Source organism: Oryza sativa, chromosome 11 (genome assembly GCF_034140825.1).
Source record: "Oryza sativa Japonica Group chromosome 11, ASM3414082v1".
Classification (NCBI taxonomy): Eukaryota; Viridiplantae; Streptophyta; class Magnoliopsida; order Poales; family Poaceae; genus Oryza; species Oryza sativa.
Window position 1 is genome coordinate 21073634 of NC_089045.1, and position 27947 is coordinate 21101580.

A 27947-nucleotide genomic window follows, 5' to 3' on the forward strand; every position below is an offset into this window, starting at 1 on the left:
GACAAAGATCTGTAGAAAGCTATTCTAGGATCAGAAATTCCATTGGCTTGGTGATTGAATGGTGAACCAATGAATAACGATGGCTTATGTCTGAAAGATTATTTAAACTCAGGCTCACCATTCACAGGTATTAATCCAAACCATAAATTATACTGAGGTTTTCCGAGAAGAAATTTACATGGCTATGGCTTAGTGATCCAACGATTGAAGAATTTAATAGTCTTTACTTGGAAGCAGGATATAAAGGGAGGAATTCAAGAGGCTCGCCAAGCTGCTTCACTCTCAGCAAGTAAAAACCATGTAGTAAAAATGTAATCTGTGAAAACAAAAACACAAGGAACTCTTGAGAGCTAAAGAAAAACATTTTTTCCCTACAGAGTACAGACAACAAACAGATTGTACTGAAGCATATTTCTAAATATTGTCACACATCTTAGCATAATCTCCCAATATTAAGTATACATGACAATCATGTAGCAAATGCAGCAAGATAATACATCTTTACCTATGGGTGTACTTAAAAAAGGTCACTAGAAGAACTCATCATGATAATGTATACAACATCTGAAATTTTCATGTAATCTCCATGAAATGTGCATAGGATAATAATGGATTCTTGAAATAAATATGTTACAAAATGTTAAATAGCAGAAGTATGCTTGTCAAAGCTGGATGAAAAATGTAGCCCACTTTTCCCCTAGCAAATGCATTGTATGGTGTAACTTCAGTTGGAAAGTATACCCATGTATCATAAAAATATTAGCATGTGATTTCCCAGAAATGAAAACACAAATCAAATTCAGGAACTAAGTCGTCAGAACTGTTTTAGATCAGCAAAAGAAACTTTGCCTTTCTTTACTGAGCACCCTGAGCTTCAAAACATGAATGGGGAAAACTATTAGCAACTGACAAAAACACTTACTAGCTAATTAAAGGTACCAGTAATAATGCATAAGTACATCCCTTGCCATTGTTGTTTGGTGGAATGATATTATTCAGTTGAGGACATAGCACAAAGGAACTGATGGCTCCAACAACTGTAACTTTGACACATATCGTATTCTAAAAGTCGCCTTAGGCGTTAGGAGCTGGGTAGCCACCATGATTAGAAATTACCTGGTGCATTAGGCACATAATCTGCCTTGAGGGTTCTTGAGTGTACACTGAAGACTCTGAGAGTGTGTATACAATGAAGTATGTCCTGCACAGGCCAAGATGAGAGCGTACAAACAATGGAGCATGTTTTACTAATATTACGGTACGATGCATTCTGGGAACAGATAGTAGAAGCAAACTATTAATTTGCTAAGAAAATATTTAAGAACATGGGACTCATTGTTCATTGCTGTTTGCTGAAATATAGCTCCAGAAAATGCATCAGTAGTAATGATGACGATTTTTTCTGTTCACGTAGTTTCATCAATAGATTGTTTTTTTTTTCTCTCTTTTGTACTACTCCATACCTCTTGAGGATATGGATATCAAATTCTGCTCTACTACATTATTCAGAATCATCACCACCACATCAAAAAAAAAAAAGGTGAGTTCTTTATTCCAGTAGGTGAAATAGCTAGTACGTGTACGCCCATTACCTGAGATTTTCACTAAAACGAACGATTTGGTATTGATTTAAGATCCCTAGCACTAGCAGCAGAAGCATGGAGATGAAGGGATGAGGTGGGCACCTGCCTCCAATGTCCCCATGGGCGACCAACCAACCGGCGGTGATGACTCCCCTCTCAAGAGACGAACCTCCGACGAAAAGAGGGGCGCTGAAGAAGCCGACCGAACACCTCCTCGGACGTCGTTGAGGCGGAGGATGGGAGAGGATTGCGGCGGCGCTGCGGAGGAGTCGAGAAACGGCGGCGCCGCCACACAGCGGCCATCGGCGGCGGCGATTAATTCCACGGATCCCCCAACCAGCCTCCGCTGCTGTGTGGCCTTCGTCTTCGTAGGTTTTTGAGGTCTTTGGGCTGGCTAACTGTAACTGGGCTACTTCGGTTTACATGGGACGATCCGTGGGTTTTCGTTGTGATTTGGCTCACCACAACTATTTTTTTTTCTTTTAATATTTACAGAAATAATCTATCGACGCAAAAAATTACAAAAATAGACCCTGCCGCCCTAATGGAGGGTGGCAAGCTGATGTGGCAGACGGCGCCATCTGCCGCCGTCTGCGAAAATTGCATTTAGCCCCCTAAAGAGCATTTGGCTGGTACTTTTTTGCATCTGGACCCCTTGCCGCCCTGGCCCAGATGCAAAAAGTACCAGCCAAAAAGTACCAGGCCCGGGCTGGCTTTTTTGCATAGAGGCCCTGAGGGCGGCAAGGATTGTCGTGCAAAAAAACCCTCCCTCTCCTGTCTGCCGTCACCGTCCGTCCCTCCCCTGTTTGCCACGTCAGCTTGCCGCCCTCTACTAGGGCGGCAGGGTTTATTTTTGTAATTTTTTGCGCCGATGGATTATTTCTGTAAATATTAAAAGAAAAAAATATAAAAATGAAAAAAAATCCAACTAGTGTGAGTGGATCGATCTATAATAATAAATCTATTTATAGATTAAAATTATTAGGTTATCTACTCGTGGGTTGGCCCGCTTACATATTTAGGTCTGTCTACGTAAAAATGTAAGAATCAATAACAAAATTTGTGACACCTAAATATTCAGTCTCAATTGGTTCGGTGAAACATATTGTGTGCTAGCTAGGCCATTGGTCGATTGAATATCAATTCAACAACTAGGGGTCAGGTATATAGCAAATGTGCTCATTTTAATATACCACGCAACACACTCATAAAAACCGAAAAACACTTGACAGACACCGCGAGTGACCCACATCTTTACTAACACAGCTGGCCGGTCCACCAAGCCTAAACATCATCGAGTAACCGACCACATGTGTCCGACTAAAGAATCGTCATCACCAATACTGGCATAGACTATACCTCCGTCGCTTCCTCCGTGACAACTGACAAACACGCCACATTAACAGTCAATAGAGTATATATGTGGTAGTTATAAGAACAGGATTGATTTGTTTAAATTCTTCTTCTTCTATATATTCTTATTACATTCCTTATCTTTACCCAAGAGTACTTTAATGTATATAATGTTTCTAAGGCTCAATACAATCGTTTAATTATGCAGTAGTATTTCGGTATCAGAGCAGCAACCTAGGGTCACCGTTACTTTATGCTTTTTCATTGTTGCCCTTAGAAGGGACCGTATCATCTGCCATTCCAGTTCCAACTGGAATGGCAGAGGGCTACAGTGATCCATGCTATTGGCCACTTACATCCGTCGGATCAAGCGTGGACGTACGAGACCCGTCGCTACAGTAATTCTAATAAAGTAACCGATTGTCCGATGTTTCTACTGTTCCTCTTTGCCATTTACCCCCTAATGGCAGAGGATGCGAACCCATCTCCCTCGGGGCAACCACTTGTTTAGTCTTCGGCTTTTTCTTGTGTCATTGTGCATCGCCGCCAGATTGATCTAGATCCCCTCGGACGAGTCTTCTCATTCGTTTATCACGACTTCGTTAGCATATTCAAGCAAACAACAATTGCCATCCATCCTCGTTCTTGTCATTGCATTGAATGAGGCATGGTGCCATGGGGTGGGAGCGACGCTAGGGTGCACTGCGATAAATGCAACCAAGGGCTCGATGTCATTGTTGGAGTAGCTACATAGATTCTTAGGGCGGGTTTGGTTGCCTACATCAAGCTTGGCCCGCATCTGTAGATGCAACTTCCTCTTGTTTGGTTGCCTGTGCGGCCTTCTCAGCCTGGCCCCGCTGATGCAAAAAGGGCTTCCCAGCCAGGCTGAGGAGAAACGCTCGATTCGAGCTTCCGAGCGCAGCCAGGCCCGGTGGCTACAGCGGGTTGCATCCGCGGGTGCAAGGTATTTCTAAGTGGTAATATCAAAAAAGAAAAAGTATCCAAAGCTGCAAACCATGCAACCAACCAAACAAAATGTATTCCAAACTGTACATTTCATGCAATCAACCAAACAGAATCTCCTGCTAGCCAGGCTAAACTGATGCAAACAACCAAACAACCGCAAGTGCATCTCCTCGGTCAGGCCAAACTTAGCCTGGATGGAAGAGATGGGCCAAGATGAGGGGATGCAAGTAACCAAACACACCTTGTACCCACGGCCGGGGACTCGCCTGCTGCTTTCAACTATGGCTTTATGGTGCCGCTTGCTAAATCTAGCTATATTCATGGAGAAGATGAGATGAAGGAAAAAATACATGAACAATTTGGTCTAATATATACTCCAGTGTTAAAATATAAGTTATAATGTTCAGTTTCATAGGTATATATGGTGTTAAATTTAGTAATAGATAGCTACGTGTTAAAACGGAAGGAGTATGGACTAACCATGAAAATATAAAATTATAATGGCATGACTTGAATAATAATGATATCTTTTAAATGGCTGATATTTTTTAAAACTTAAAACTTATAATGGCATCAATATAATTAACTCAACCAGATGACCAACCTACGGATTATCTACTTAAGGTCAAGCCTCATTGCTCTCTGGGACCGACAGGTGGGTCCCGATGACCATTGACCACTGGCCCACATGCCAGTGAGTGTGTGCTTCTGGTTTCCCATTTTCCACTTCGTCGCTTCGCCCCACCCTGACTCCGCTCCAGATCTCCCCGTCGCGCTCCGCTCCGCCTCCTCCGCGTCGCCGTCGTCTTCCTCCTCTCCAGCCGATGCCTCCTCCCAAACCCTAGCCACCTCGCAAAACCCTAGATCCCCTCCCCCCCGCCCCACCACGCCGCCATGGATCCCTCCGGATCCGGCCCTCGCCATGACCGCCTCCTCATCTCCCCGTCGCTCTCCTCCCCGTCTGTAGAGATGGTCGCGATTCCTCCGATCGCACGAGGGTAGGGGGAAGAGGCGAGCGCTGCCAGGGGAAAGGGGACGGTGAAGAGGACTGCTCAGCGGACTCCATTTGTTAATCCGATCTCTAATTTGAAAGAACTGTATCTTTTCCGATTACCGGTTTTCTGTTCCAGGTGCAATTCTAATTTGTTTTATCTGAATTATCACATGGAATCGATTCCTTAATGAACTTTCCAACTGAAACTAACTGCTGCTCTGAGCAATCAATAATTTAGTTACTACTACCAATCAGGTTATATATATACCATGGCATTCTTGTTTTGGTTAACGATCTCTAGCTGACAAGATTCTGTCGTTGTGATTCCCGTGATTTTCTCCAAGTCGAAGGTGGTTAATTACTGTATCGACTTGGGCAGTAATCTGCAAAATTACAATTTTACCCCGCCCTCATATTTTTTTTTTGACAATTATAGCCCTCCACTTTTCTACTGCTGTTAAGTGAGGTGGTACTATAAACCGGTGGTAGTATAAACCGATCTAAACTCTTGAATAAAACTAGATGTGTGGTTTAGATTGTTTTCTACTGCTAGCAGAGAGCACCGTAGTGGGACTCTAATTCATAGGCTAAAGAAAATTTCACAAGAGAAAAATGCAAGAAATAAAGGTATCGTGCACATTTCTACTCCAGCTTGCTACCTCCATTCCTAATAGAGCACAATGGTGTATTTTCAACACATACATCACGATGTTGTATCAACACCCAGATAAACAAGTCACTTGCAAGTTCAATTAAAAGTTTATTCATTCAAAATTCATAACTTTTTACCAATACAACAAAGAAATCAGCTTTACACATTGATGGAAATGATAGATATAGAATTTTACTCTGCCTAATATATGTAAGCTCCTAAACAAAAGCTAGGACATAAGTTAAGTACATGCCATCACAAGAGAGAAAATAGCATACACCACAGTTGAACAGTTTGAAGTTGAGTATATGATAACAAGTGACATTATGCATACTATAGCCTAGGGCCTCTTGATGTTTCCACAATAACTCGTTTCCTGCAAGGCTCAATAACCTCGAAATTAACAGTTGAAGGGACTTTCCCTTCGATATATCTTCTAATAACTTGTGGAGCCCTATATGCTTCTATTAGATCTGAATCAGACATGAGCAACTCTCTGTCTAACTCAGATTCCATCCGATCGTCCGTAGTCATCATAATGCCACAGTCCCAGGATATGAATCTCCTAATTTCGTATTTGAAACCATATATTCTAGTGTCCAGCGTAAGGAACTCGAGTGAAGGCGTGTTGTCAAGAATGTGACTTATCAACTCAACTAGGGTCTTTGATGACATCAGTCCAGTGATCTTTACATTCTTCAGGTTACTGTAGTTGCATTTAGGAAGCTTCCTCAATTCCGAGGAATCTTCAAGAATGCGATCATTCTTAGTCCCGACAGAGTCCAACTGCATAAAAATATTGATGTAACAATACCACAGGTAAATAAGGTTTTGAAAGTATCAGTTCCAAAAAAAGCCTTGTTGCAGTTGTGATATATCAAACAGTTAACCATATCAGTCTATGTTGGTAAAGGTTATGTTTTCCTAAGTTTGAGCTAATGCTTTTAACCTTTCACTGTAGCTAGCTTTGAGACATAACAATAAACAATGACTTACATGTAAGACAAAAGTTTCCAAGGCTGGGGAAGCGTCAAGAAAAAAAACAAGAGAAAAAAAATCATAGCAGGGGGGTGATTCCTTTCTCGGTCCAATAAACACCATCTCCAAGTACCTGAGGTAGAGAAATTTATTAGGCACCATGGGTGTGTTGACATCCTACAGAAAATACATACAGAAAAAAAATTAGTATCATATGAAGGAATGACAATGATATGCCTACATCATTCTCCAATAATTTGAACATAAAAAGTACTATTAACTAGTTGGCACATAGAAGCTCAAACAAACCTCATCACGAGTCATTAGAAACAGATTTTCAACATTACGGGCAATGGTTGGAAGCTTGGTACGGGCATAATGGAACATGCGGTGCCAAGGGTAGAGCAATAGATTTACATCCCTTAATTGTACTGCATCTCCGAGTGATATTACTGTCAGTGGCCCTCGATAATGAAAACTAGAGAGCATTGGAGCATTTATCTCTATCATATCTAACCTATGGCTATGCTGCACACGCAGACAGTTGAGCTTTTGCAGCACACTTGTTGTCTTGAGGAAACCAATCTTGCAACAGGAAGAGATTTCCAAACTCTCCAAATTGAAAGAATTGGAGATGAAGCATGCCAATTCCTCCCCAGTAATGTCCACCCAACTCAAATGCACACTCTTCAAGCTTCTCAAGCACTCAAACTGAAGTGTTGGATGGAGCGTGCAGGAAGATAGGTGGAAAGATTGAACTGAATTTCCTCTACGGTTATCAGAAAGCAAATGTGAATATGGGAAGGTGTATTCTGTCTTGTTGCGTAGGGGAAGCTCAAAGGCGAATTCCTTGATTTTGAGTGTGCTAGCAGCCTTAAGCCAGCGATCAAGATGCGAGGGATGCACTGCATAGCCAGGACCAAGTTCAAGCTTGAATATCTTCACACCAACGCCCGAGTGGTTTCGCATAATGTTGTCCACTATGGCGATGAAATCCACAGGTGTCTCATTGTCATTAACACCTTTTCGGTTTAGCGCTAGGTTTTCTGCATTGAAGATGAGGTTTGGATAGCATCTCCAGGAATGTAGAAATGCATGAGATACGCATGCAGCACGGGCAGCGTCTCGCATTGGCACATGGGAAAGTATCATCAGCAGGAGATCCTGTGCAGGCATGGGAAATATATATCTTTGATATTAGAATGATAGTAGCTCTTGTTGTAAAACAATGTTACCAGTAATGGTCACTTTTTTTGGAACAAACAAACAGTGCATACAAGTGTGGAGTCAAACATGGAATATAAATAGAGCAGATGTAGCTTGAAACTGCAAATCCAAGACTCAGCAGGACTATTGGCATATTGTATTTTGTCGAATTAGTGGCTTATTCATTACAGCTAAAGTGATTCCACATTTTGTTATATCATTGATGGCTTCCATTGAAACAAATAAACATTACGCCAATCATAAAGGTGTGGAGTCAAAGATGGCATATAAACAGAGCACAAAAACATAACTAGTAAAAACCACAAATCTTATGCAACACAAGACTTAACAAGACTATTTGCATATTACTTTTGTCAGATTACCAGTGGCATCATCAAATATTTTATTGTACAAAGAAAGTGTCTAATCTGTCTAAAATTCGAAATGTGCAGGCAAACATGAAACTATCATATAGGTATTTAATTAATTTCCCTGTTGGACACTTCTGTTGTTAATACTTTGTACCTCTGGAAGGGAAGGAATATCTAGTTTCGTTGTTTTGTCACATGGGGAAGAATCATCTCGTTGGAGAGGAAACTCCTTTCTCTTGGTTGCAACCTTTCTTTCAGCTTGTGAAGTGCTCGACCCGCCTGCAATTCAGTTATGTCATAATCAGCGATCCAAATACTGGTGGTGACCAACAGGTAACCAATCTGAACTCGGTGACTGGTACCGGAACAAACCAGCCAATTTGAATATAAATTTTAAAATCTAAACTATATACCATCATATTGTTATAGTCTCATGCATCATATTCCGTATATTATGCCTCATGTCCCTCATCAGTCTATTCAACATAAGCTGGTGATACTATTTTGTTAAAAAAAAAGAAAAGAAAGGTGCCATCCCGAAAATTTTGGCCAAATTTCTGAATATCACTTTTGTGAAGATATAAAGAACGAAAACCTAAGAGGTCACAAAAATAGTTGGGATTTCGGCCAATAAACAATTAATCTAAGTTTGTGATCTTGAATGTTGTAGCACTTTGCCCTAATTGTCCGCTAAATCAAATAACTGGAAGTGTAGGTCGAAGGGATCAGAAACCACACAGAGAGAGAGGCAGAGGCATACCTACCCGCGGCCGCCACCGCCGCCGCTGTGGCGTGGATAGGTCTATCATCCCCACTCCCCAGGCGAGGAGTATCTCCTCCTCCGGATGAATCTTTGCGAGAGAAGATGACGAGAAGGAAGGCTCTGATCTGATGAATCCATTCCGGATCCCATCCCCACCCAGTCCCAGGATTGACCACGGTCACTGCAGGTGGGCCATGGAGTCTGGGCCCACTAGTACACGCGTGGCCTCTTCTACTAGGAATTTTTTTCGTTTTTAGATTTTTTTTTTAATATTTACAGAAATAATCTATCGGCGAGAAAATTTGCAAAAATAGACCCTGCCGCTCCAATGGTGGGCGGCAAGCTGACGTGGCAAACGGGGGAGGAACGGGCGGTGACGGAGGGTGGGTATTTTGCATGAAAACCCTTGCCGCCCTCTGGTGGGGCGGCAAGGGGTCCGAATGCAAAAAGAGCCGCAGGGGGCCGGCCATTTTGCAGGCGGCCCCTTGCCGCCCACTAGCCGGGCGGCAGGCCTCGCTGCCTATAAAAGGCCTGCCGCCCAGCCCCCAGCCCTCATTTCTCACCTCTCAACTCCAGTGAAAAAAAAGAAGAGAGGGGAGGAGAAGAGAAGAAGGGGCGAAGCCCTGCCGGATTCAGACGCCGATTTCAGGTAATATTCGTATATCCTATATGTGACTATTGAGTTAAATAGTGTGTATTTTTAAAAAATTTGTTTGAATAAATGCATTATATTTTTATGGTTTTAGTTGTACTAATTTAGAAGTGTGTATTGTAGATATCGGAACAACGTAGATCTGCTAGTTTGGAATCAATACTTTACCGTTGCATTGGCTTACACAAGAAGATATTACGTTGTAGATGTTTATTGCATGAAAGAGTAATATGATCTAGTTAATTCGTTGACAGATATGTCGAACAAACCAATATTCCAAGTTTACCATAGACCAGGAAACGTCCGTTACGGGCCAACTGGGGTAGATCTGTCAGATTTTATTGTATCAGAAAGGGGAATTGAGAGACCGGCTGAGAGGAGTGTACCTTCTATAAAAGGATGGTTAATGAGGGGCTTGAAAGTTGATCCACAGACAAGTGACATAACAATCAATGTTATAGTAAGTCGGGCAACTGAGGGTTTTTATTGGGAACTAATGCCAGTTCAAAACTCTCAAGTGTGGAGATGGTATGTGGAAAATGCAATGCAACGTGGGTGGCCTCTAGCTTTGGTTCCGTTTGTGCACCCGAAGGATCCAGGTGTGCAGATGAACATGGATGATGGCGAGGGACCAAGCGCTGAAGTAAATGAGACTTCTGTGGAGGAGGTCAACGCAGGAGTGGACAGGGGCGTAGTAGCTCCAGTGGGCATTCAACCAGGTGGAGTGGCCGACGAGGGGGAGACTGTCGCAGCCATTGTGGATGAAATGGAGAGGGAGGATTCTGACAACAAGCGTGTAGAGGAAGGTGATTCGTCAGATGAGGAGACGGATATTAATCCAGCAGAATGGGCTAGTCAGGATTTTTCTGGGCTGATCGTCTCTGAAGAGGATAGTGTGAGATGGGAGTACAAAGAAAATGAGGTTATTCAGGGAGCGATTTATAGTAGAGCAGAAGATATGAAGGAGGCGGTAAAACATTTTGCAGTGTCACTTCATAGAGAGTTTTGGGTTGCCAAGTCCAACCGGTCGCAATATGAAGTTCGGTGTGTTAAGGAAAAAGATGGTTGTCCCTGGAGAGTGCACGCGTATAAGGGGAAATGGAAGGATTATTGGACAGTGTCAGTCGTTACCAAGCATACATGTTTTCTACCTGGTGTTCAGAAATACCACAGGAACATTACATGTGCATTTGTCGCATCTGAGATGTATGCGCATGTCATCGATAATCTCACATACGAACCAAGGTCAATAATCCGACACATCGAGGAGACATACAAGTATACTATTAGCTATGCCAAGGCCTGGAGGGCCAAACAGAAAATAATAGAGATGAGATTTGGAACATACGAAGCCTCGTATGACAATTTGCCACGCCTGCTTGGTGTTATCGAGGAAAGAAACCCTGGGAGCTCTTACGAAGTGAAGAAATTCCCATCAATTGAACATCCTGGCAAGAGTGTGCTGTAAAGGGCGTTCTTAGCTCTACATGCATGCAAGATGGCATTCGTGAACTGTCGTCCAGTTCTCTGCATTGATGGGACATTCTTGACAGGAAAGTATCGGGGCCAGATACTGACAGCAATAGGGGTAGATGGGAACAATCAGGTATTGCCCTTGGCATTTGCTTTTGTTGAGAGTGAGAATACCGACAGCTGGTACTGGTTCCTGAAATTGGTTAAAACAAAAGTTGTTGGTATGAGGCCAAATGTGTGCCTGATACATGATAGGCACACTGGCATTCTGCGAGCGATAGAAGAGTTGCAGTTTGGGAGCATGGAACGAGGATACCCTGGTGTTTGGGACGATGTACAGAGTAGGTGGTGCATGCGTCATATGGGAGCTAATTTCTTCAAGCAATTCAAGAACAAGGAGCTCATGAACATGTTCAAGAGGCTGTGTAATCAGAACCAGGAGAAAAAATTCAATGAGCTTTGGAAGAGATTAGATGAGTTGACAGCCAAATGCAGTGATCAGCGTGCAGCGGCTCCATCGACTGCCGTTGATGACCCTCCTCAAGCTCTTGGACCTCTCCCAACGGATAGTCCAACTTTGGTTAGAAGAACTGGATTGGAGATTCAGAAATTTTCTCAGTGGATTCTGCATGAACCAAAAGAGAAATGGGCTAAGGTGTATGACACCGGTGGTGCTAGATATAGAATAATGACAACAAATTTGGCAGAAGTTTACAACTGGGTGATGCGCGGTGTCCGTGGACTGCCACTAGTTGGCATAGTGGAGTTCATTTTACATGGGACATGCAGGTATTTTAGGGATCGGTTCCAGGCAGTTCTTCCCTCTATGCCGAACAACAACATTTTGTTTGGAACTTTCATGCAGAAAAAGCTAGAGGAGTTGCGTAAAAAGGCCATGAAACATCGAGCTCTAGTGCAAGGTACCCAACAACATAGGTTCGAGATACTATGTCAAGATAAGGCAGGCAGGGGTATCTACCGCAAGAGAGTGAAGCAGGAGTGTGTTCTCAAAGCCGACGGCACATGTCATTGCTCTTGTTCAAAGCCGAAGCTGCTCCACAGGCCATGCACCCATGTCATTGCTGCCGCAGCGGAGTGTGGCATACCAGATGCAGTATATGTGTCGCAGTACTTCAGTAAGCAAGCAATATATCATACATGGAGCGGCGAGATTTACGGGTTCGGCATAGCTGGGGAGTTCACAGAGACTAACGATGAAGTACTCAATATTCCTGACCCATCGAAGCTCCGAGGCAAGGCTGGAAGGAGGAGGACTCGTCGCATCCGCAACAATATGGACGAGTCGGAGGCTGGCAGGGTAAAGCGTTGCAGCAAATGCGATGAACGTGGGCACACCTATAAGCATTGTCCTAAAGACAAGGAGAAACCAAGTGCGGCGGAGGCAGGACTATCAGGATCAGCAGTAGATGGAGCTCGCCCTACGGGTGAAGGCACTACCTCCACTCGACCACGTCCTAGGCGTCGTCGTGCCACGTCTGGCTACGTGGTGTAGTTCTTATGTTCTATGTTGGCATGTGGGTTTGCTTGTAATTTGTTTCGAACTTATCGATGTGTTTATGTTTCGTCGTGTAATTTCAGACTTCGGCTTGTCATGTCTTTAGGTCTCGTGATGTAACGTCAGACTAAGGCACGTAGTGTCTTTAGGTATGCTGATGTATGTCGGACTTCGACACGTAATGTTATGTTATGTTATATTATCGAACTCTACATATATGTTAAATTGCACGTCATCGTTATGTACCATTAGTAATGTTTGCTTTATTTAAATAGGCTGTACTCTTATTGTACGTAATTATTCTCATGATTTTTTTACTATTTCATTAATTTGCGAGTCATCTTTTGTTTTACATTACTACTTTTTGAATTGTTCTAACACGAAACACTATATTTTTCAGAGATGGCACGTCAGGATACACCTCAGTTGTTGGACCCGGCGATAGATCACCGACACCGGTCTCACCTTACTGCGGTGCAGGGGGCTCAGCTTGGGACGTTCCGGGCACGGACGTGCGGTGAGCTACTCACGGTTCACGACTCCTTTGTCGAGAGGTACGAACAGTGTTTTACTATAAGTTAGTTGCACTGTAATATTTTTTATAATGACATATTAATTTGTTATTGCAGGCTACGTGAGGCCGGCCTCCTACCGATGTGTCGGCTGGTGGAGGCTGCGGCCGGCGACGCGGACCCGGCCAGACGATGGACTGTGGACAGGTCCCTCCTAGCAGCTTTGGTCGATCGATGGAGGCCAGAGACGCACACTTTTCACTTGCCGTGCGGTGAGGTAGCCCCTACCCTACAGGACGTATCGTACTTGTTGGGGCTACCGCTCGCAGGAGACGCTGTTGGGCCAGTGACCACGGCTGTGGACTGGCAGGACGATCTGACGGCACGTTTCGCACTAGTACAGCGCGCACCGCACCTCCCGCTCGAGCCGTTGGCACACCACCGCAACACCGGACCTACGAAGAGGTGGCTGCTTCAGTTCACCGTGAGTGTTTTTGTACCGAAATGACAATCGTATTATATATTTAGTCCGCAGTTAAGGTGCCTAACATTTTATCGACGGCTTGCAGGTTGAGCAGCTACAGGCGGAGGCCGACGAGTACTCCTACAGCCGATGTTTGGAGGCGTACTTGCTCTGGCTTTTTGGCTGGGTGATGTTCTGTGGCAGTCACGGGCACGCGGTCGACAAGGGACTCGTGCACTACGCCAGGAGCATCGCCGACGCCGCGGTAGGCGAGGTGCCTCAGTGGAGCTGGGGTTCCGCGTTGTTGGCGGCTCTGTACCGTGCACTTTGTGAGTCTTGCACGAAGACGGATCCCAGCGCGACCTTTGGTGGGTGCCCTCTCTTTCTTTCTATCTGGGCAGCTGAGAGGATTGCGATCGGCCGCCCTGAGGTGGACCAGCACGCGTACGAGGAGTCACTGTACGAGGAGCGACCAGAGGTCGACTACCCTACGATGGGTACTCTGTGGTGCCGTCGTCAGGTACGTTGCATCGATCTTATCGTATTGTTAAGTTAATTGCTAAGTTCATTGTACATCACATCGATCGTCTCGTATTGCAGCGCCGATGGGCTCACGTCCAGGTTAGGCGGTCGTATCCTGAGTTTGTTATGGAGTTCGACCGCCTTCTGCCGACTGACGTCGTGTGGGAGCCCTACAGTGCCGCGGCTACCCAGGCTCGTGCGCCGTTGGGTCTGTCCACACTCTGCACCAGGGACCAGGCGTACTGGATGACTACGGTTCCGATGGTCTTCGACATCTGCGTTGAGCCTCACGCCCCTTTCCGCGTAATGCGGCAGTTCGGCTTCCGTCAGCCCTTTCCAGTATCGTTTCCAACCACCGTCCCAGCTGCTGTTCACCGGTAAGATCTTGCACTACGCTTTCCGTTGTTGCATTAAAATCTGCCTGTTCACAATAATTTGTAACATCTGTCGTTTCACACTAATATTACACATTAATTTGCAGGTACTCGCGCAAGGGTCAGCATTTAGCTGGCGACTGGCCCGCCAAGTTGGCGACTTTTGTTGAGGACTGGTTGCTCGCAACCGAGGAGGTCGTGGACCACGAGGGAGAGCCACACACTGAGGAGTCGTACCAGGCCTACCTACGCTGGTACCAGCCACGCACCCGTACTAGGGTCACCTTCGCTCCCTTGGAGCAGCAGCCCCACGTTGCGAGCACTAGAGACCTCTACGCCAGGCACCGCGACTAGGACTTCGCTCGTGCTGTGAGTACCCTGCATCGCACCATTCCTTTATGTTTTCATGTCTTTCTCTTCGTCAAATTTTACGAATATTTACGAACAAATTAACCATGCAGGTCGACGACATCAACCGGGTCGTCGTTGACGGTTCAACGACGATCCAACGTTTAGGCGCGGGGATTCCGGTACCCGTAGAGGAGCACCTGACGACGTACACGCGGATGGTGGAGTCGATGCGCTCGATTCTCCGAGTGCTCACCTGTCGTGCAGACGACGTTGCTCGGGCAGACGCAGCTGTACAGCGGCCACCCGTACCGACTGGTCCCCATCCAGCTGCGCACGTTCCTAGGCCGACTCCCCCTCCGCACGGAGGTAAGTATTTTTATTACTATTTCTGTACATGCCTCGCACATATAAGTGAGCCGTTTCACTTGCCGATTGCTTCAGGGTTTCGTGCACCGTTCAGCACCCCGCCTTCCTCGGCTAGGCCTTCTGTTGTGCCCCCCACAGGTACTTAAAAAAACAACATTACTTCGACAATCAATTTACATACATTTTATTTCTTAGCTTACAAGGGTCCCGTTGTCGATGTGTAGGTTTCGCCCAGTTCGCTATGACGCAGGCCGCCCACTTCTCCCAGGCTGCAGGGTCAGCGTCTCAGGCAGCTGCGTCTCAGGCAGCTGTGTCGACCTCGCACTCAGCGCAGTTCTGGCAGTACACCGGGACTTCGTCACAGGTAGCCGGCACGTCGAGTCAGGGTCCACCACTGGACCATGCTGGGACCTCGTCGGACCGCTTGCTGCCTTCCACCTTCCTCTTCGACATCACTGACTTCGACTTCGCTTCAGGCTCGACAAAGGACGTCATCGGCCCCTCACAGCTGGGAGGCGCACCGCCGGTGCAGACGCAGGACCAGGCGCAGGCCACTCCTCCGCGGGACACTCGTGCTACCCGTGCTGTGCCACCGGATCGTTTCACCTTCTCCCAGGACCACGTGCGAGCACAGGCCCGGAGGACCAAGCGTGGTCGCGGCGCGGGGCAGGGCCAGTAGAGCAGTCTTCTCTTTGTTTACTTGCTTCACTTTCCAGTACTGTATGCTTGTGTAATGACTACGTTGTTGTTATATGTGCACGATACCTTTCGGCGCATGCACGATACCTTTCGGCGCATGCACGACTACTTTCTGCCGCACTGATGCAGCCTCCTTTATTCGCGTGTGATACGAGTATTTGCCCGCCATTTGGCGCATACGACCAATGTAACTTTCGGCGCCGATCATGCATGTATCTTTCGGCGCCAATCAAGTGTAACCACCATACCCCACCACGTTCACATGTCAGGGGCATATTGAAATTTCTACTGTCATGCTTCCTTGTCCCATTACTACATCGTCGTTGTGTTCAACTATTGCACTACCTCCCTCCTAGTTCGAATCTAATATCATCTATGTAACCGCAATGCAAATAGTTGTATCATGTTCAAATTGTACTACTATTTCTTCATGTTACATAATTCTCCTTGTTTAAGTCCATATAATGTTTCTACGACCCAGACTGCGATAGGCCTATATAAATTATCCGAGTACTAATACGTCGAATAAGGTACAAAATAATACCTCACTTAACATATGAAATTGCGCAACAACCAACTTCAATACATTTTTATAACAATATTAACAAGTTTTACCAATAAATACTTCTTTATTTATTATTAACATAACATAGAAAAATCTTTTGGCCGTACTTTTTTCATCTAGGTCCCTTGCCACCCTCTATTGGGGCGGCAAGGGACCCAGATGAAAAAGTACGGCCGCAAGCTCTTTATGGGCGGTCAAAATTGCGATTAGGCCCTTGCCGCCCATACAGAGGGCGGCAAGGGGCTAATTGCAATTTTGGCCGACGGCGGCAGACGGCGCGGTCGACCCACCGTCTGCCACGTCAGCTTGCCGCCCACCATTTGGGTGGCAGGGGCTATTTCTGCAATTTTTTTGGTCGATAGATTATTTATGTAAATATTAAAAAAAAATCTAAAAACGAAAAAAATTCCTTCTACTAGTACTAACAGGTGGGCCGTGGGCCTTGAGCACTGGAGTACTATACTGCTCCGGTCTGCGGGCCCCACCTCCATCCGTCCGTCCGGCCGGTGACAATGCCTCCCAAACCGGCAGTGTTTGGCTAATGGGATAGGGAAAATGATTTCCCACCCACCAAAAGACATCTTTAAATTCTAACCATTCATTTCTCCTTTTCCATTTAATCTTAACCATTCATTTATTTCCCAATCCCAATACCACCACCCATTTCCCATTATCTAAACACACCCTAGAATCTAGATCCACAGCCACGGCGCGGCCTTCCTCATCGATGTTGCCGTGACTCCTCGCTCTAGCAGCGGCCAAGGTTACAGGTGTTGTAGCCATCGGATACCCTGTTATGGCGTGTTGCCGTTTGCGTGATAGCAATATCTTTCTTTTTTTTTCTTCTTCTTCTTTTTCTTCTTCCCAAATTTATCATCAATTTAGCAGTACTGACAAAGCTCGTTTTTTGCTTTATATTGAACTAGCAGCATATATGAAGTATAGTGAACCAAAGGCTTTGCCTTGGAATAATCCTGATGGTCTATGCTATTATAGCACTCTGTAAATTTGTTTGCTACCCTGCTAGTTGCTTCTGTACAGTTGTTCAGACTTTTTAGTGAACTCTACCTGAAAATCAATGTCAGTACTAGTAATAAATTGGTGGAGGGGATTATTCTCGAATTTTTATTTTTCACATGCTTTTAGCTATCTGTCGACCTTATTCATTATCCCATTTGTTGTGAGGTGATACTTGGCCATTTTATAATTGATTTCATTCTGTTCATGCATTCACTTGGTATTTGGTATGAATGATCTAACTTCTTATCTTGAATTGGTTATGATCTTCCCTCCATAAGTTTGAATAGAATTGGGAAATCATTGGGTAACAATAGTCTTTCAAAAGTTTCTATAGGAAGTATTGTTAGCAATACCTCAATCACCATTAACTGTTGAAATGGTGATACCAATATTTCAATCAGCATTAATTCTGGTGTTGTGATCTCCTGTGAATGGTCTCCAACTATGTAATTCGTTTTGACCTGACTTTATGCAAAATACAATGATGTTTCAGTTACATCAGGGTTTCATAGTATGACATGTTTTCTGAAATCTGAACTGAAAATAGAGCTTTGTAGATCTGAAAATAGGGTTTACATCAGGGTTTCATAGTATGACATAGTATTGTAAATCATATCCATCTGTTGGATTTGGTGTTAGGTTTTAGAAATCATAGCAGAGTTTGGAAATCATAGCAGTGTTTCCTTTTAAAAAGGTTTTAGAATTGAATCTACTTGTAATTTATATTATCATGTACTACATGATACTAAAATTTATTTTAGACTGCCCTTCTATTCTGTTTGCACGGGCTGCCCTGCTTCAAGTGCCATTAGTTACTGACAATGAACTTATAGATTTATTTCTGAAGTTTTCAAATATAATGGTTGGATCCTCATGGTTAATTTTGCTTCCCTTAGTACATGTCTGAAATTGTCATTTTAATTAATATTTTCATCAACGAAAGTATCATCTTAGTTATTTTTCATCAATGAAAGGATCATTTTAGTTATTCACAAGTGTTTTACTATTCACACCCCCCCCCCCCCAAAATCCCAACATAAGTTTTGGGATGGAAGGTGTAGCTGTTTAGCATAAAACACCTTCGTAATTAAATATTTAAATCCAACGACTTGGATATCTGTTCTTTTTTCTTCAGTCAGACTATTTGTTCTGTTGCTTATGTTTAGGTATTGAATTTATTGCATGTCAACCTTGCATGTTATTTTGGAGCTGGCAGTGTTTCAGTGTGGGCTGCGCTAGCGGTAACAAATTGAGGCAAACTCTGGATAGTTCTACCAAAAATAACAGGGATCAAGGTCGATGGGGAGATAAGCTTTATCTTCGAGAGCGAAAAAGCCTAGATCAGGCCCTTAATGACTGTTCAGTGGTAAGAGAGGTGGGGATGCAAAGACAGCCAGTAGGTTTGCTAGCATTGATTCTTTTTATTATTTGTCTGCGATCAGCAGAAAGATTCCTGGTGCTTGACTGCTTGTTGTGGCCAGAGGGCTTCTTTTTTGTTATTGTGCAGCCACCTATTAAACTTTCATCGGTATAGCGGTCAGAATTTCACAACAGCAGTTCTATGGGTCAGAGTATCACAACAGCAGATATATCTGTTGGCTACACTTCAATGTATGGTTTTATAGCATCCAACCCACATGACCATTATGGCTGCTCATTGCAACGGTGGTGCTTATGTTAACACCAGTTACATAAGTTATCCCTGTGAAGTATGTTGTCGAGTTGCTGGCTTCTTATGCATTGGGGGTTGGAGTTTACACTTGGCATCTCCATATCTGTTTCAGTACTTCATCCAGGCAGTTGTTCCATATCCTCATCTTGTTGCAACAATCGTCTCTGCTGCTGTCTTTCTCTTTTAGTATTCACACATCTGCCATCTGGGTCCAGCACAATGGTTTTCCATGTGTGTTCTCTTCTTGATAGCATCGTTTCCAGTCACATCTTCTTAAAGGACATCTAAGAGCAAAGAGTTTTGCGGGTGATCATGAAGCAAAGAAGTTCACCAATATGTTGGCTATAGAAGAGGTCAAAATGTCAGTGTTTGGTCTCTATGCTGCTGTAAGTTTCAACTATGGAGTGTGGACTAGGTGTTATGCATGGTGCACCTGGTCACAGCTTGGCTTTTCCACCAAAAACAAGAGGTCATGAGCAGAGGTAGCTTGAATGCCTGCGATTCGTAACTTTTCTATTGTATTATGTATCGTCTGCCTTATTCTCAGTATAACTCTTGCTAGTGGCTCAGACCATGCTGTTTTTTTCCCTGGTACCTTTCCTTCTGCTTCTGAACCAGGATTGCGGACTTCTTTGCAGGGTTTGATGCTGTCAGCATTCCTGTTAACAGCATTGTATATAGGATATGGAGACCTAAGACTAGCAATGGAGGGTGGGCACTTGATATTGGGGGTCCTAGGCTGGCTGGCTCTTTGCTATGACAAACATTGCCCTTCTCATGCTGCCGTTACCTAATGCTAATGTACATTTCGATTGCTTCATTTGAGATTTTATATATGTCAGGCAGACAGATGCGAATTGTGAAGTTACTTCTGATGCTGGCTTTCAACAATGCCGCCAGTTATAATGCCACAAACATACTATGCAGGTAATAGGATTTTTAATTAGGTGCTCTTTATTCTCTAGCATCACTATATCGTGGTGGGTAGGAGTTTCTGGGATAAAATACATTTAAACTAGGAGATGCAAGTTCAGAGGTATGTATATTTTGTCACAATTGTTGTGAATAGAATCTCTAGCTTCCTGAACAACTGAACCAAAAAAATTCGGTGCTTTCTTGCAGGCTTTCAGTCATACAACAGTGATTGCTTTCTTAGGTTCTGGCAGCATGAAGTCATCTTTTACCGTGAGTTGGGAGCAGAATTGTGCAACAATCGCCAATTGTCATCACTTTTGTACTAGATGATCTTTCTACTGGACTAGTGGTAATCTAAGGTGTTGACGTGTTGTGTAGCATATTATATCCCTAAAATGGTACCGAACTCAACTCATACAGCACATCACCTTGGACTTGTGACCAGACAACATCGTGTCGATATGTTCTTTATTATAAGCCTCACCAGGAACTGACCATGCGAATCTGCATTGGTTTGTTGTCAAAGTGACTAGTAATTCCGAAATGCAGTGTAATGTTCTCCAGGTCCAGGAGACCACTTTTTGCTTCAGAAACTAACCCAGATTGGGAGGACATGTCGTCGGTAGTAAAATTCGACTCCCAACTAATAGACCCACTAAAATTCAACGAACTGGAACAACAATCGGTAGCTGCACAGATTCGACTCCCAACTAAAATTGAACGAACTGGAACAGCAATCGGTAGTGAACAGAAATCGGGATCAGAGCTTACTTCAAGTCTGACAAGACCACCTTGTCGTGGAGAGTGGCCTCGACATCATGGATGAGCGCCTCCAGGTACCAACGTACAGCAGTGGCGCGGAGGTGGGCGTTGCGCGCGTCCCAGGACACGCGATTCGCCAAGGAGACCAGATCGCGGAACTCCTCGGCGGTGACGGCGCGCCCCGCGGCTGGGAGAGGTTCGCCGAAGCGCGCCTCGAGCAGCTCCAGCCCGCGCGCGTGGCTGACGAGGTCGGAGGGGAGCACGGCGGCGGCGGCAGTGACGCGGTCGAGGATCCGCTTGAACTGGAGCTTCCGCTTGTTGAGGTCCTTGGACATGTCCGACGCCTTGCCGAGCTTGTCCATGCCGACGATCACCCAGCCCATCCTGCCCCTCGCGTACCCAAGGGAAGACATCCGAGGCGTCGACGAGGCGGTCGAGCTCCTGGACGACGACGCGGGCCAAGGGCGGCGGGTGGTGGCCGAAGACGTCCTCCAGCGCCAGGACGTCCACCATGGAGGTGACGAGGAAGTCGTTGGGACCAGGTGCCGCCATGGCCGCTCTCCTTGCTCGCTGCTCGGGCTCGGATAGAAGGCGAGGGGAAGGGGAGGGCTCGGGCTGAGAGGGAGGCAATTGGGGCGATTTGAATTTTCGGTTTCGACTCGCCGCCTCTACCTTTTATAAAGTACAGTAGTACACGATCGAGGTGGAGAAAACTGTGGCGGATTCGATTATCTTTTTTTAGTGGAATGGCTTAGGTGGTGTTTGCATAAAAGGACTTAACGCATTTAGATATTAATTTAGAGTCTACTTACAAAACTAATTACATAAATGAAAAACTGCTTTTGTAATTACATAAATAAAAGCTAATTTGCGAGACAAATTTTTTTAAGCCTATTAATCCATAATTAGAGAATGTTTACTGTCGCATCACATAGACTAATCATAGATTAATTAGGCTCAATAGATTCGTGAGAGAGAATGTTTACTGTCGCATCACATAGACTAATCATAGATTAATTAGGCTCAATAGATTCGTCTCGTGAATTAGTCCAAGATTATGGATGGGTTTTATTAATAGTCTACGTTTAATATTTATAATTAGTGTCCAAACATCCGATGTGATAGAGACTTAAAAGTTTTAATTACATCTAAACAGAGTCTTATACTACTCATTAAGGCTATGTTTAAGGTTTCCTTCAAATTTCCAAAAATTCCGTCACATCAAATGTTTGGGCACATGCATGAAGCATTAAATATTTTCGGGAAAAAAAACCAATTGCACAGTTTACATGTAAATTGCGAGATAAATCTTTGAGCCTAATTACGCTATGATTTGACAATGTGGTGCTACACTAAACATTTGTTAATGACGGATTAATTAGGCTTAATAGATTTGTCTCGCAGTTTATAGGTGGAATCTATAATTTATTTTGTTATTAGTCTATGTTTAATACTTCAATGTGTATTAGTATACTTAAAAATTTTTACACCTCAACAACTAAACACGGCCTAAATTAGGGCATGTTTTGATCCCCTGGCAACATTTTTTACCCTGTCATATCGAATGTTTGGACACATGCATAGATTATTAAATATAAAAGAAAAAATAACTAATTACACAGATTGCGTGTAAATTGCGAGATGAATCTTTTAAGCCTAATTGCTCCATGATTTGACAATGTAGTGCTAGAGTAAACATTTGGTAATGATGGATTAAATTTTTTTAATGCCGTAATGATGGATTAATTATTTTTTTTAGGGAATGACGGATTAATTAGGCTTAATAAATTTGTCTCACAATTTACAGGCGGAATATGTAATTTGTTTTATTATTCATCTACGTTTAATACTTTAAATGTGTATCCGTATATCCGATGTGACATGCCAAAACTTTTCACCCCTATATTTAAACAACCCAACCCAGATCATCAATTTACTGTTTAAAAAAAACAGGAGTACAATATATTCCAAGCAGCAAAACCAACTCATGCGTGAAGACATCACAATATATATCACCCAATTTGAGATGTTAGAGTATATGATAGTTAGAGTCATATTAGGATAGGATTGATTTGGGTGGCCTCCTTCTATATTTGTAATCCTTCCTTTTCTCCTTCTCATGTACTCCTATATATACCGGCCCTTGAACCTCAATACAATCGTACCACGTTACGCAGTATACCTCTCCTTCTATACTATCCAACATGATATCAGAGCGGGCAACCTATAGCTGCCGCTCACGCTTCTGCTGCCATCGCCCCCGGTTCTGGTCTCCCGGGGGTGGCCACCGTTTTTTTTTTCTTCTCTCGTCGAGTCGTCATCCTGAGAGATCGATCTCTCAGGCATTTGCGTAGTCATCAAGCAGCAATAGTAGCGTCTCCGGTCGTCGTCGTTCTGCCCGTCACCCCTTCCGCGTTCGGCCTCGGGACTGTACCCGTCACAGATCTGTGCCGCGCATGTCGTCCGCCAGCGTCCACCAAATCCAAGCCGTCGTCGACGTGCGGAACTTGCTCCGGCGTGACTTGTTGACGGTCGTTATCCATAAGTTTCGATCGTCAATATTACCAAAATAGAGGAGAACTAGTGATACTTGCAATGCATATGTTTGTTAGAATAATAATATTCCACTAGTATTAGGTATACTAACCTTTTGCAGAGAATGACAATAAAGTGGAGGAGAATCGACATCAGCTCAAACGATAAATTAATCGGACGATGTCGAGAACCAGACTTAAGTATGAATGGGCCAAGAACTCAGAATTGACGTGACAAACTGGGTCAGAATTCACAAGTCTGCAGAGAAGAACAACAGAGTAGGTCACCAGCCGAAATTGGGCTGGATTGGGCCGGCCCCAGGTTCGGCTGAACCAGGGGGTTCGGCCGAACCCTCCTCAGCGCCATCCGATCCAGGGCTTCGCCTGAACGGTGTGGATTAGCCCCCAATGGCGGTTGGAGGGAATTTCCGACCATTCCAACCGTCACAACCGTCATTGGGAGGCTATAAAAGGAGTTTCTCATTCTCACTTCACTCACACACCTCAAGCAATAGCTCTCTCATTTCTTTCAAGCTTAGTTTAGTAGTATCTATCTGGTGGAATAGGAATAGAGTAGAAATCAGGAGTCCGAAAGCCTTCGGGAGAGTTCGGGTATGGCTCTAGTAGCTTTTCTCTTCTCTTTTGTAAGCTTTGTATTTTTATTAGAATACTCTTCTAAATACATTTATGGTATTGAAATACTTTCCGAGTATATGAATGTCTACTTTACATTATGTTCATGTTATACTTAATATATGGCTAGCTTATCTAGGAAATACTTTGGTGCGGGTATAATGTTTGCTTATGCAATTACTCTATGTCATGACAATGATATTAGAGTAGTATCTGGTAGTTTAGGCGTGGTGTCTAGATTACGGGATATCATTATTTAGGGTTATATATTACGGATGAGAGGTGGGCCGCTGATGCTGACAACTCAGTACGGGTATTCCTTCGCCCCGGTATATAATCCTAAGTTAATTCTCTGGGGAGGATATTCCTCCATATTTAGCCCCGGTTGTATGGTCATGACGGACTGTCGTAAGGAACTCGGCAGTCAGGGGTGGCTTCTCGAAGTACCAGGAGGGCATCGGATAGAGGGTATTAGCTAGTATGTCAGTTAACTAGAATGTATGTATACTATGTATATTACAAGTATAGGAATATATTTTTTTCCTCTTTTCTTTCCACTTAGCTTAGATGATTTATTATGAGAATGAGTAGTTAAAGCTTGTGTCTCACTCTACTCTTGAATTATCTTAACCCCTGCTTAGAATATGATTATCACAAGTAATATATAAACTATTAGTTGAGTTCTCTCTACATGATCTTCCCGCAGGATAAAAAAAATACGATACCCTTGGAATACTCTCGGGTGAAATGCTACAATGGTATATCCGTGCGCTTGCGGATGAACTCTGTAACTATAATATACTAGAAGTATTTCTGCGCCATTGCTGGGAATTATATTTCTAGTAATGTCGTTAAGAAATACCAACAGCGACGCCGCCGGCACCATCCGCCAGCATGGCGCTGGGGGACGAGGTCCCTCCTCCGTCTTCCGCCGCCCCCGACACCGACCTGCACCCGCCGCCATCCAGGCCGACGGGGCCCCGCTTCCTGCCATCTGCCAGGGAGCCGGCCTCGGCGCCCCCCACCGGCCGGTCACCGCCCGTCGACTTCGCCCGCCGCCGGCCACCGCCTCCCGCCGGCCGAATGACGTCACACCGTCCTCCTGCCCTCTGCATATACGCCATTGGTCACCACGTCAGCCCTTGTCGTCTCTTGGAGCTCATGCGCTCTCTCTAGTGGTAAATTATTAAGCGCGAACCTAAGAGGGGCATTTGGATAATTGCCGAACCTAAAAGTGGCAAATAGTTAAATTCCCCCCTTGTCAAGAGCAGAGAAGGGATAAAGCGTTTTGACCAGGAGGACGTGGACTTGGTCTATGGACCATTGGCATTGGACTTTGCTGGACTGCTACTGATTGCTGCTCGTGCTGTTATTTTCCTTTTACGATCAGAGATCGGTTTGCGTCGCCCATGCCATCGTTTCACTGAGATCAAGGATGTTGTTGTTTTGCTGTCCCAGGCTACAACGACATTGTCCAACATCGTCGTCTGCCCGTCATCACCGACATCTTCGCGCCGTGGTCACCATAGTGTTTTTTTTAATTTCTTTTTCTTTATATTTTTTTCTTTTGGTCGTCGTGTTTGTTGGCTCACTACAAAAAAAATATGACCTTTTATGATGAATTCCTCGTGACGTCAGAGCTATTCATCATTAGCATATTCCATTTTATGACGATTAGTATGAGATGTAGTGGCTTAGTGACGAAAAAAAAGTGTTTGTCGTTAATACCAACTGGAAATCGTCATAAAGTATTTCAATGGGACATTGTGATGAATATTAATTTTTCATAAGGGGCAAAAAGCAAACGTCATAGATTTATATAATGCATTTCTAGAAAAATATATTAAAAGTTGAAGCAATTTAATCAAGTGAATTAATAAGGAAACAAAAATTTTCCTTTAAAAATCATGGCCGGAAATATTTTTTTAATATACTAAGTAGTCTAAATTATTCTCTGTAATTTTCCGTGAATTTTCGAAGCTCAATAACTAATTTTAATACCACAAAGTTTATTTAACCTATTAAAATAAATAAAAAACAAATTAAAATCACTCTCTCTGTCCTTGGGCCTTTTTCGGCCAAGTGTTACTCTCTCCCTCTCTCAGTCCACAACCTCTCTCTCCCTCCTTGGTGGCTTCCTCTTCCCCTCCTCCCTCCTCGGGCCGCTGGCCTAGTCCTTTTGCTCCTCCCTCACCGAGAAGTCTATTTTTCCTCCCTTCTCTCAATTCCAATATTTTTTCGGGTAGTAAATGATTTCAAATGAAAAAATTTTCAATAACAAAGTTTTATAACTTATCAAGATTTACAACTTTTGTTTTGGTCATTTTGCTATATGACTTTGTTTCAATAATTTGAATTTGAATTTCAAATTATGACAACTTCAAACAACATTTTCAAATACTAAATGATTTCAAATGAAAAAAGACATCAACAACAAAGTTTTGTAACTCATCAATATCTACAACTTTTTTTTGGTCATTTTGATATATGACTTGTTTCAATAATTTGAATTTAAATTTCAAATTATGGCAACTTCAAACAACATTTTCAAATACTAAATGATTTCAACTGAAAAAAATCATAACCAACAAAGTTGAATAACTCATCAATATCTATAACTTTTATTTTGGTCATTTCTTCATCCGACAAAGTGATACTAACATTGTTCACAAAACTTACATATCTCTCTTATAGTTTATAAACTACTAGAAAAAATGCCTGTGCGTTGCAACAGGTGAAGTCTATTTTAATCTTATTATTGTTATATGATTTAGTTAAGATGAAATTCACCGTGGGATTTCGCTTGGATATATATATTTTTAGAAAATTATGAGCTACAGTTAGGAATCTGATCGTCTCAAGTTAGCATGTGAGTTTTTTTTAAATATATATTTCTTATATGATTCCTTCTTTATTACCAAAAGTGAACGATCTTAAAAACCGACTCAAATACGAATATGTATTTTTAAAAGTAAACGAACTTAAAAACCGACTCATACACGGATGTCGTACCAAAATACTAGCAAAAAACATTTTCAATTTTTATAATAGTAGAGAGAAGATATAGATTAAAACCAAAACATAAAATTAAAACCGACTCGAATATGGATGACGAACCATGGAAACATTTTCAATTTTTATAACCGACTCAAACACGGATGACGGACCGCGAATAACATCTTCAATTTTATAATAGTAATAGATATAAGAGATATGTATATTTTGCGAACAATTTACAAATCACTTATTTACAAATCACTTTGGCGGATCAAGAAATGACCCCAAATAAAAAGTTATAATTCTTAATGAGTTATAGCGCTTTGTTATTGATGACTTCTTCAGTTGAAATCATCTGGTACTCGTAAATGTTGTTTGAAGTTGTTATAATTTTAAATTCAAATTCAAACTGTTCAAACAAAGTCATATAGAAAAATGACCAAAACAAAAGATGTAGATATTGATAAGTTATACAAATTTGTTGTTGACAACTTTCCCATATGAAATCATTTACTACCCCAAAAAATTATTTAAATTTCTTATATTCTAAAATTCAAATTTTATATAGTTCAATCAAACTCGGATGGAGAAATAACCACAAGAAAATTGGTAGATCTCAGTAAGTTCTACAACTTTGGTTTTGACAACTTTTTCACTTAAGTTCATTTAGTATGATAAAATTTGATTCTAAGTTTTAATACTTTGAAATTAATTTTTTCCCTCCTTACTTCAAATTTTTTCATCTTCTCTCTTGCCTCCTCTCCTGATATTTTTTCATTTCCTCTCCTCGAGAAAATTGCATATGTACCACTCATAAAAACTGGCTTCGCTATAATGCCACCCTCAAGATAGGATTCGCCCAAACACCACTCTTAACACGTGGGTATTCGCTGGAATGCCACTTTCGGGCTTTTTTCCATTTCGGAAATACTTTTCATCAATTTCATTTTTTCTTGGACTATTATGCCCCTGAGTCAACTGATTCGGTCGGACTCTTTCTTCTCTTCGTTTCAATCTAGCGAGCGAGCGCGAGAAGTCGAGAAGAGAAGTGGCAA

At 43.2% G+C, this 27947-nt stretch overlaps 2 protein-coding genes and 1 long non-coding RNA gene across 3 annotated transcripts; 2 read left to right on the forward strand and 1 right to left on the reverse strand.

Moving 5' to 3' along the window:
* Positions 1–5636: 5636 nt before the first annotated feature.
* LOC4350626 (FBD-associated F-box protein At1g61320) lies at positions 5637–8988 on the reverse strand. Its single transcript, XM_015762554.3, has 5 exons — positions 8868–8988; positions 8258–8382; positions 6836–7690; positions 6545–6703; positions 5637–6334 (listed from the first exon to the last, which is right to left on the reverse strand). The coding sequence occupies exons 3-5, from the start codon at positions 7676–7678 to the stop codon at positions 5882–5884; spliced, it is 1455 nt and encodes a 484-aa protein (XP_015618040.1). The 5' UTR covers positions 7679–7690; positions 8258–8382; positions 8868–8988; the 3' UTR covers positions 5637–5881.
* Positions 8989–12883: 3895 nt separating this feature from the next.
* LOC136354198 (serine/threonine-protein phosphatase 7 long form homolog) lies at positions 12884–14385 on the forward strand. The gene is made up of 4 exons (XM_066305886.1): positions 12884–13061; positions 13137–13503; positions 13589–14002; positions 14083–14385. The coding sequence occupies exons 1-4, from the start codon at positions 12910–12912 to the stop codon at positions 14383–14385; spliced, it is 1236 nt and encodes a 411-aa protein (XP_066161983.1). The 5' UTR covers positions 12884–12909.
* A 100-nt stretch (positions 14386–14485) lies between these two features.
* LOC136353904 (uncharacterized) lies at positions 14486–15459 on the forward strand. Its single transcript, XR_010737416.1, has 4 exons — positions 14486–14747; positions 14840–15095; positions 15171–15233; positions 15320–15459. It is a non-coding gene; the product is annotated as an uncharacterized lncRNA (long non-coding RNA).
* The last annotated feature ends 12488 nt before the right edge of the window (positions 15460–27947 follow it).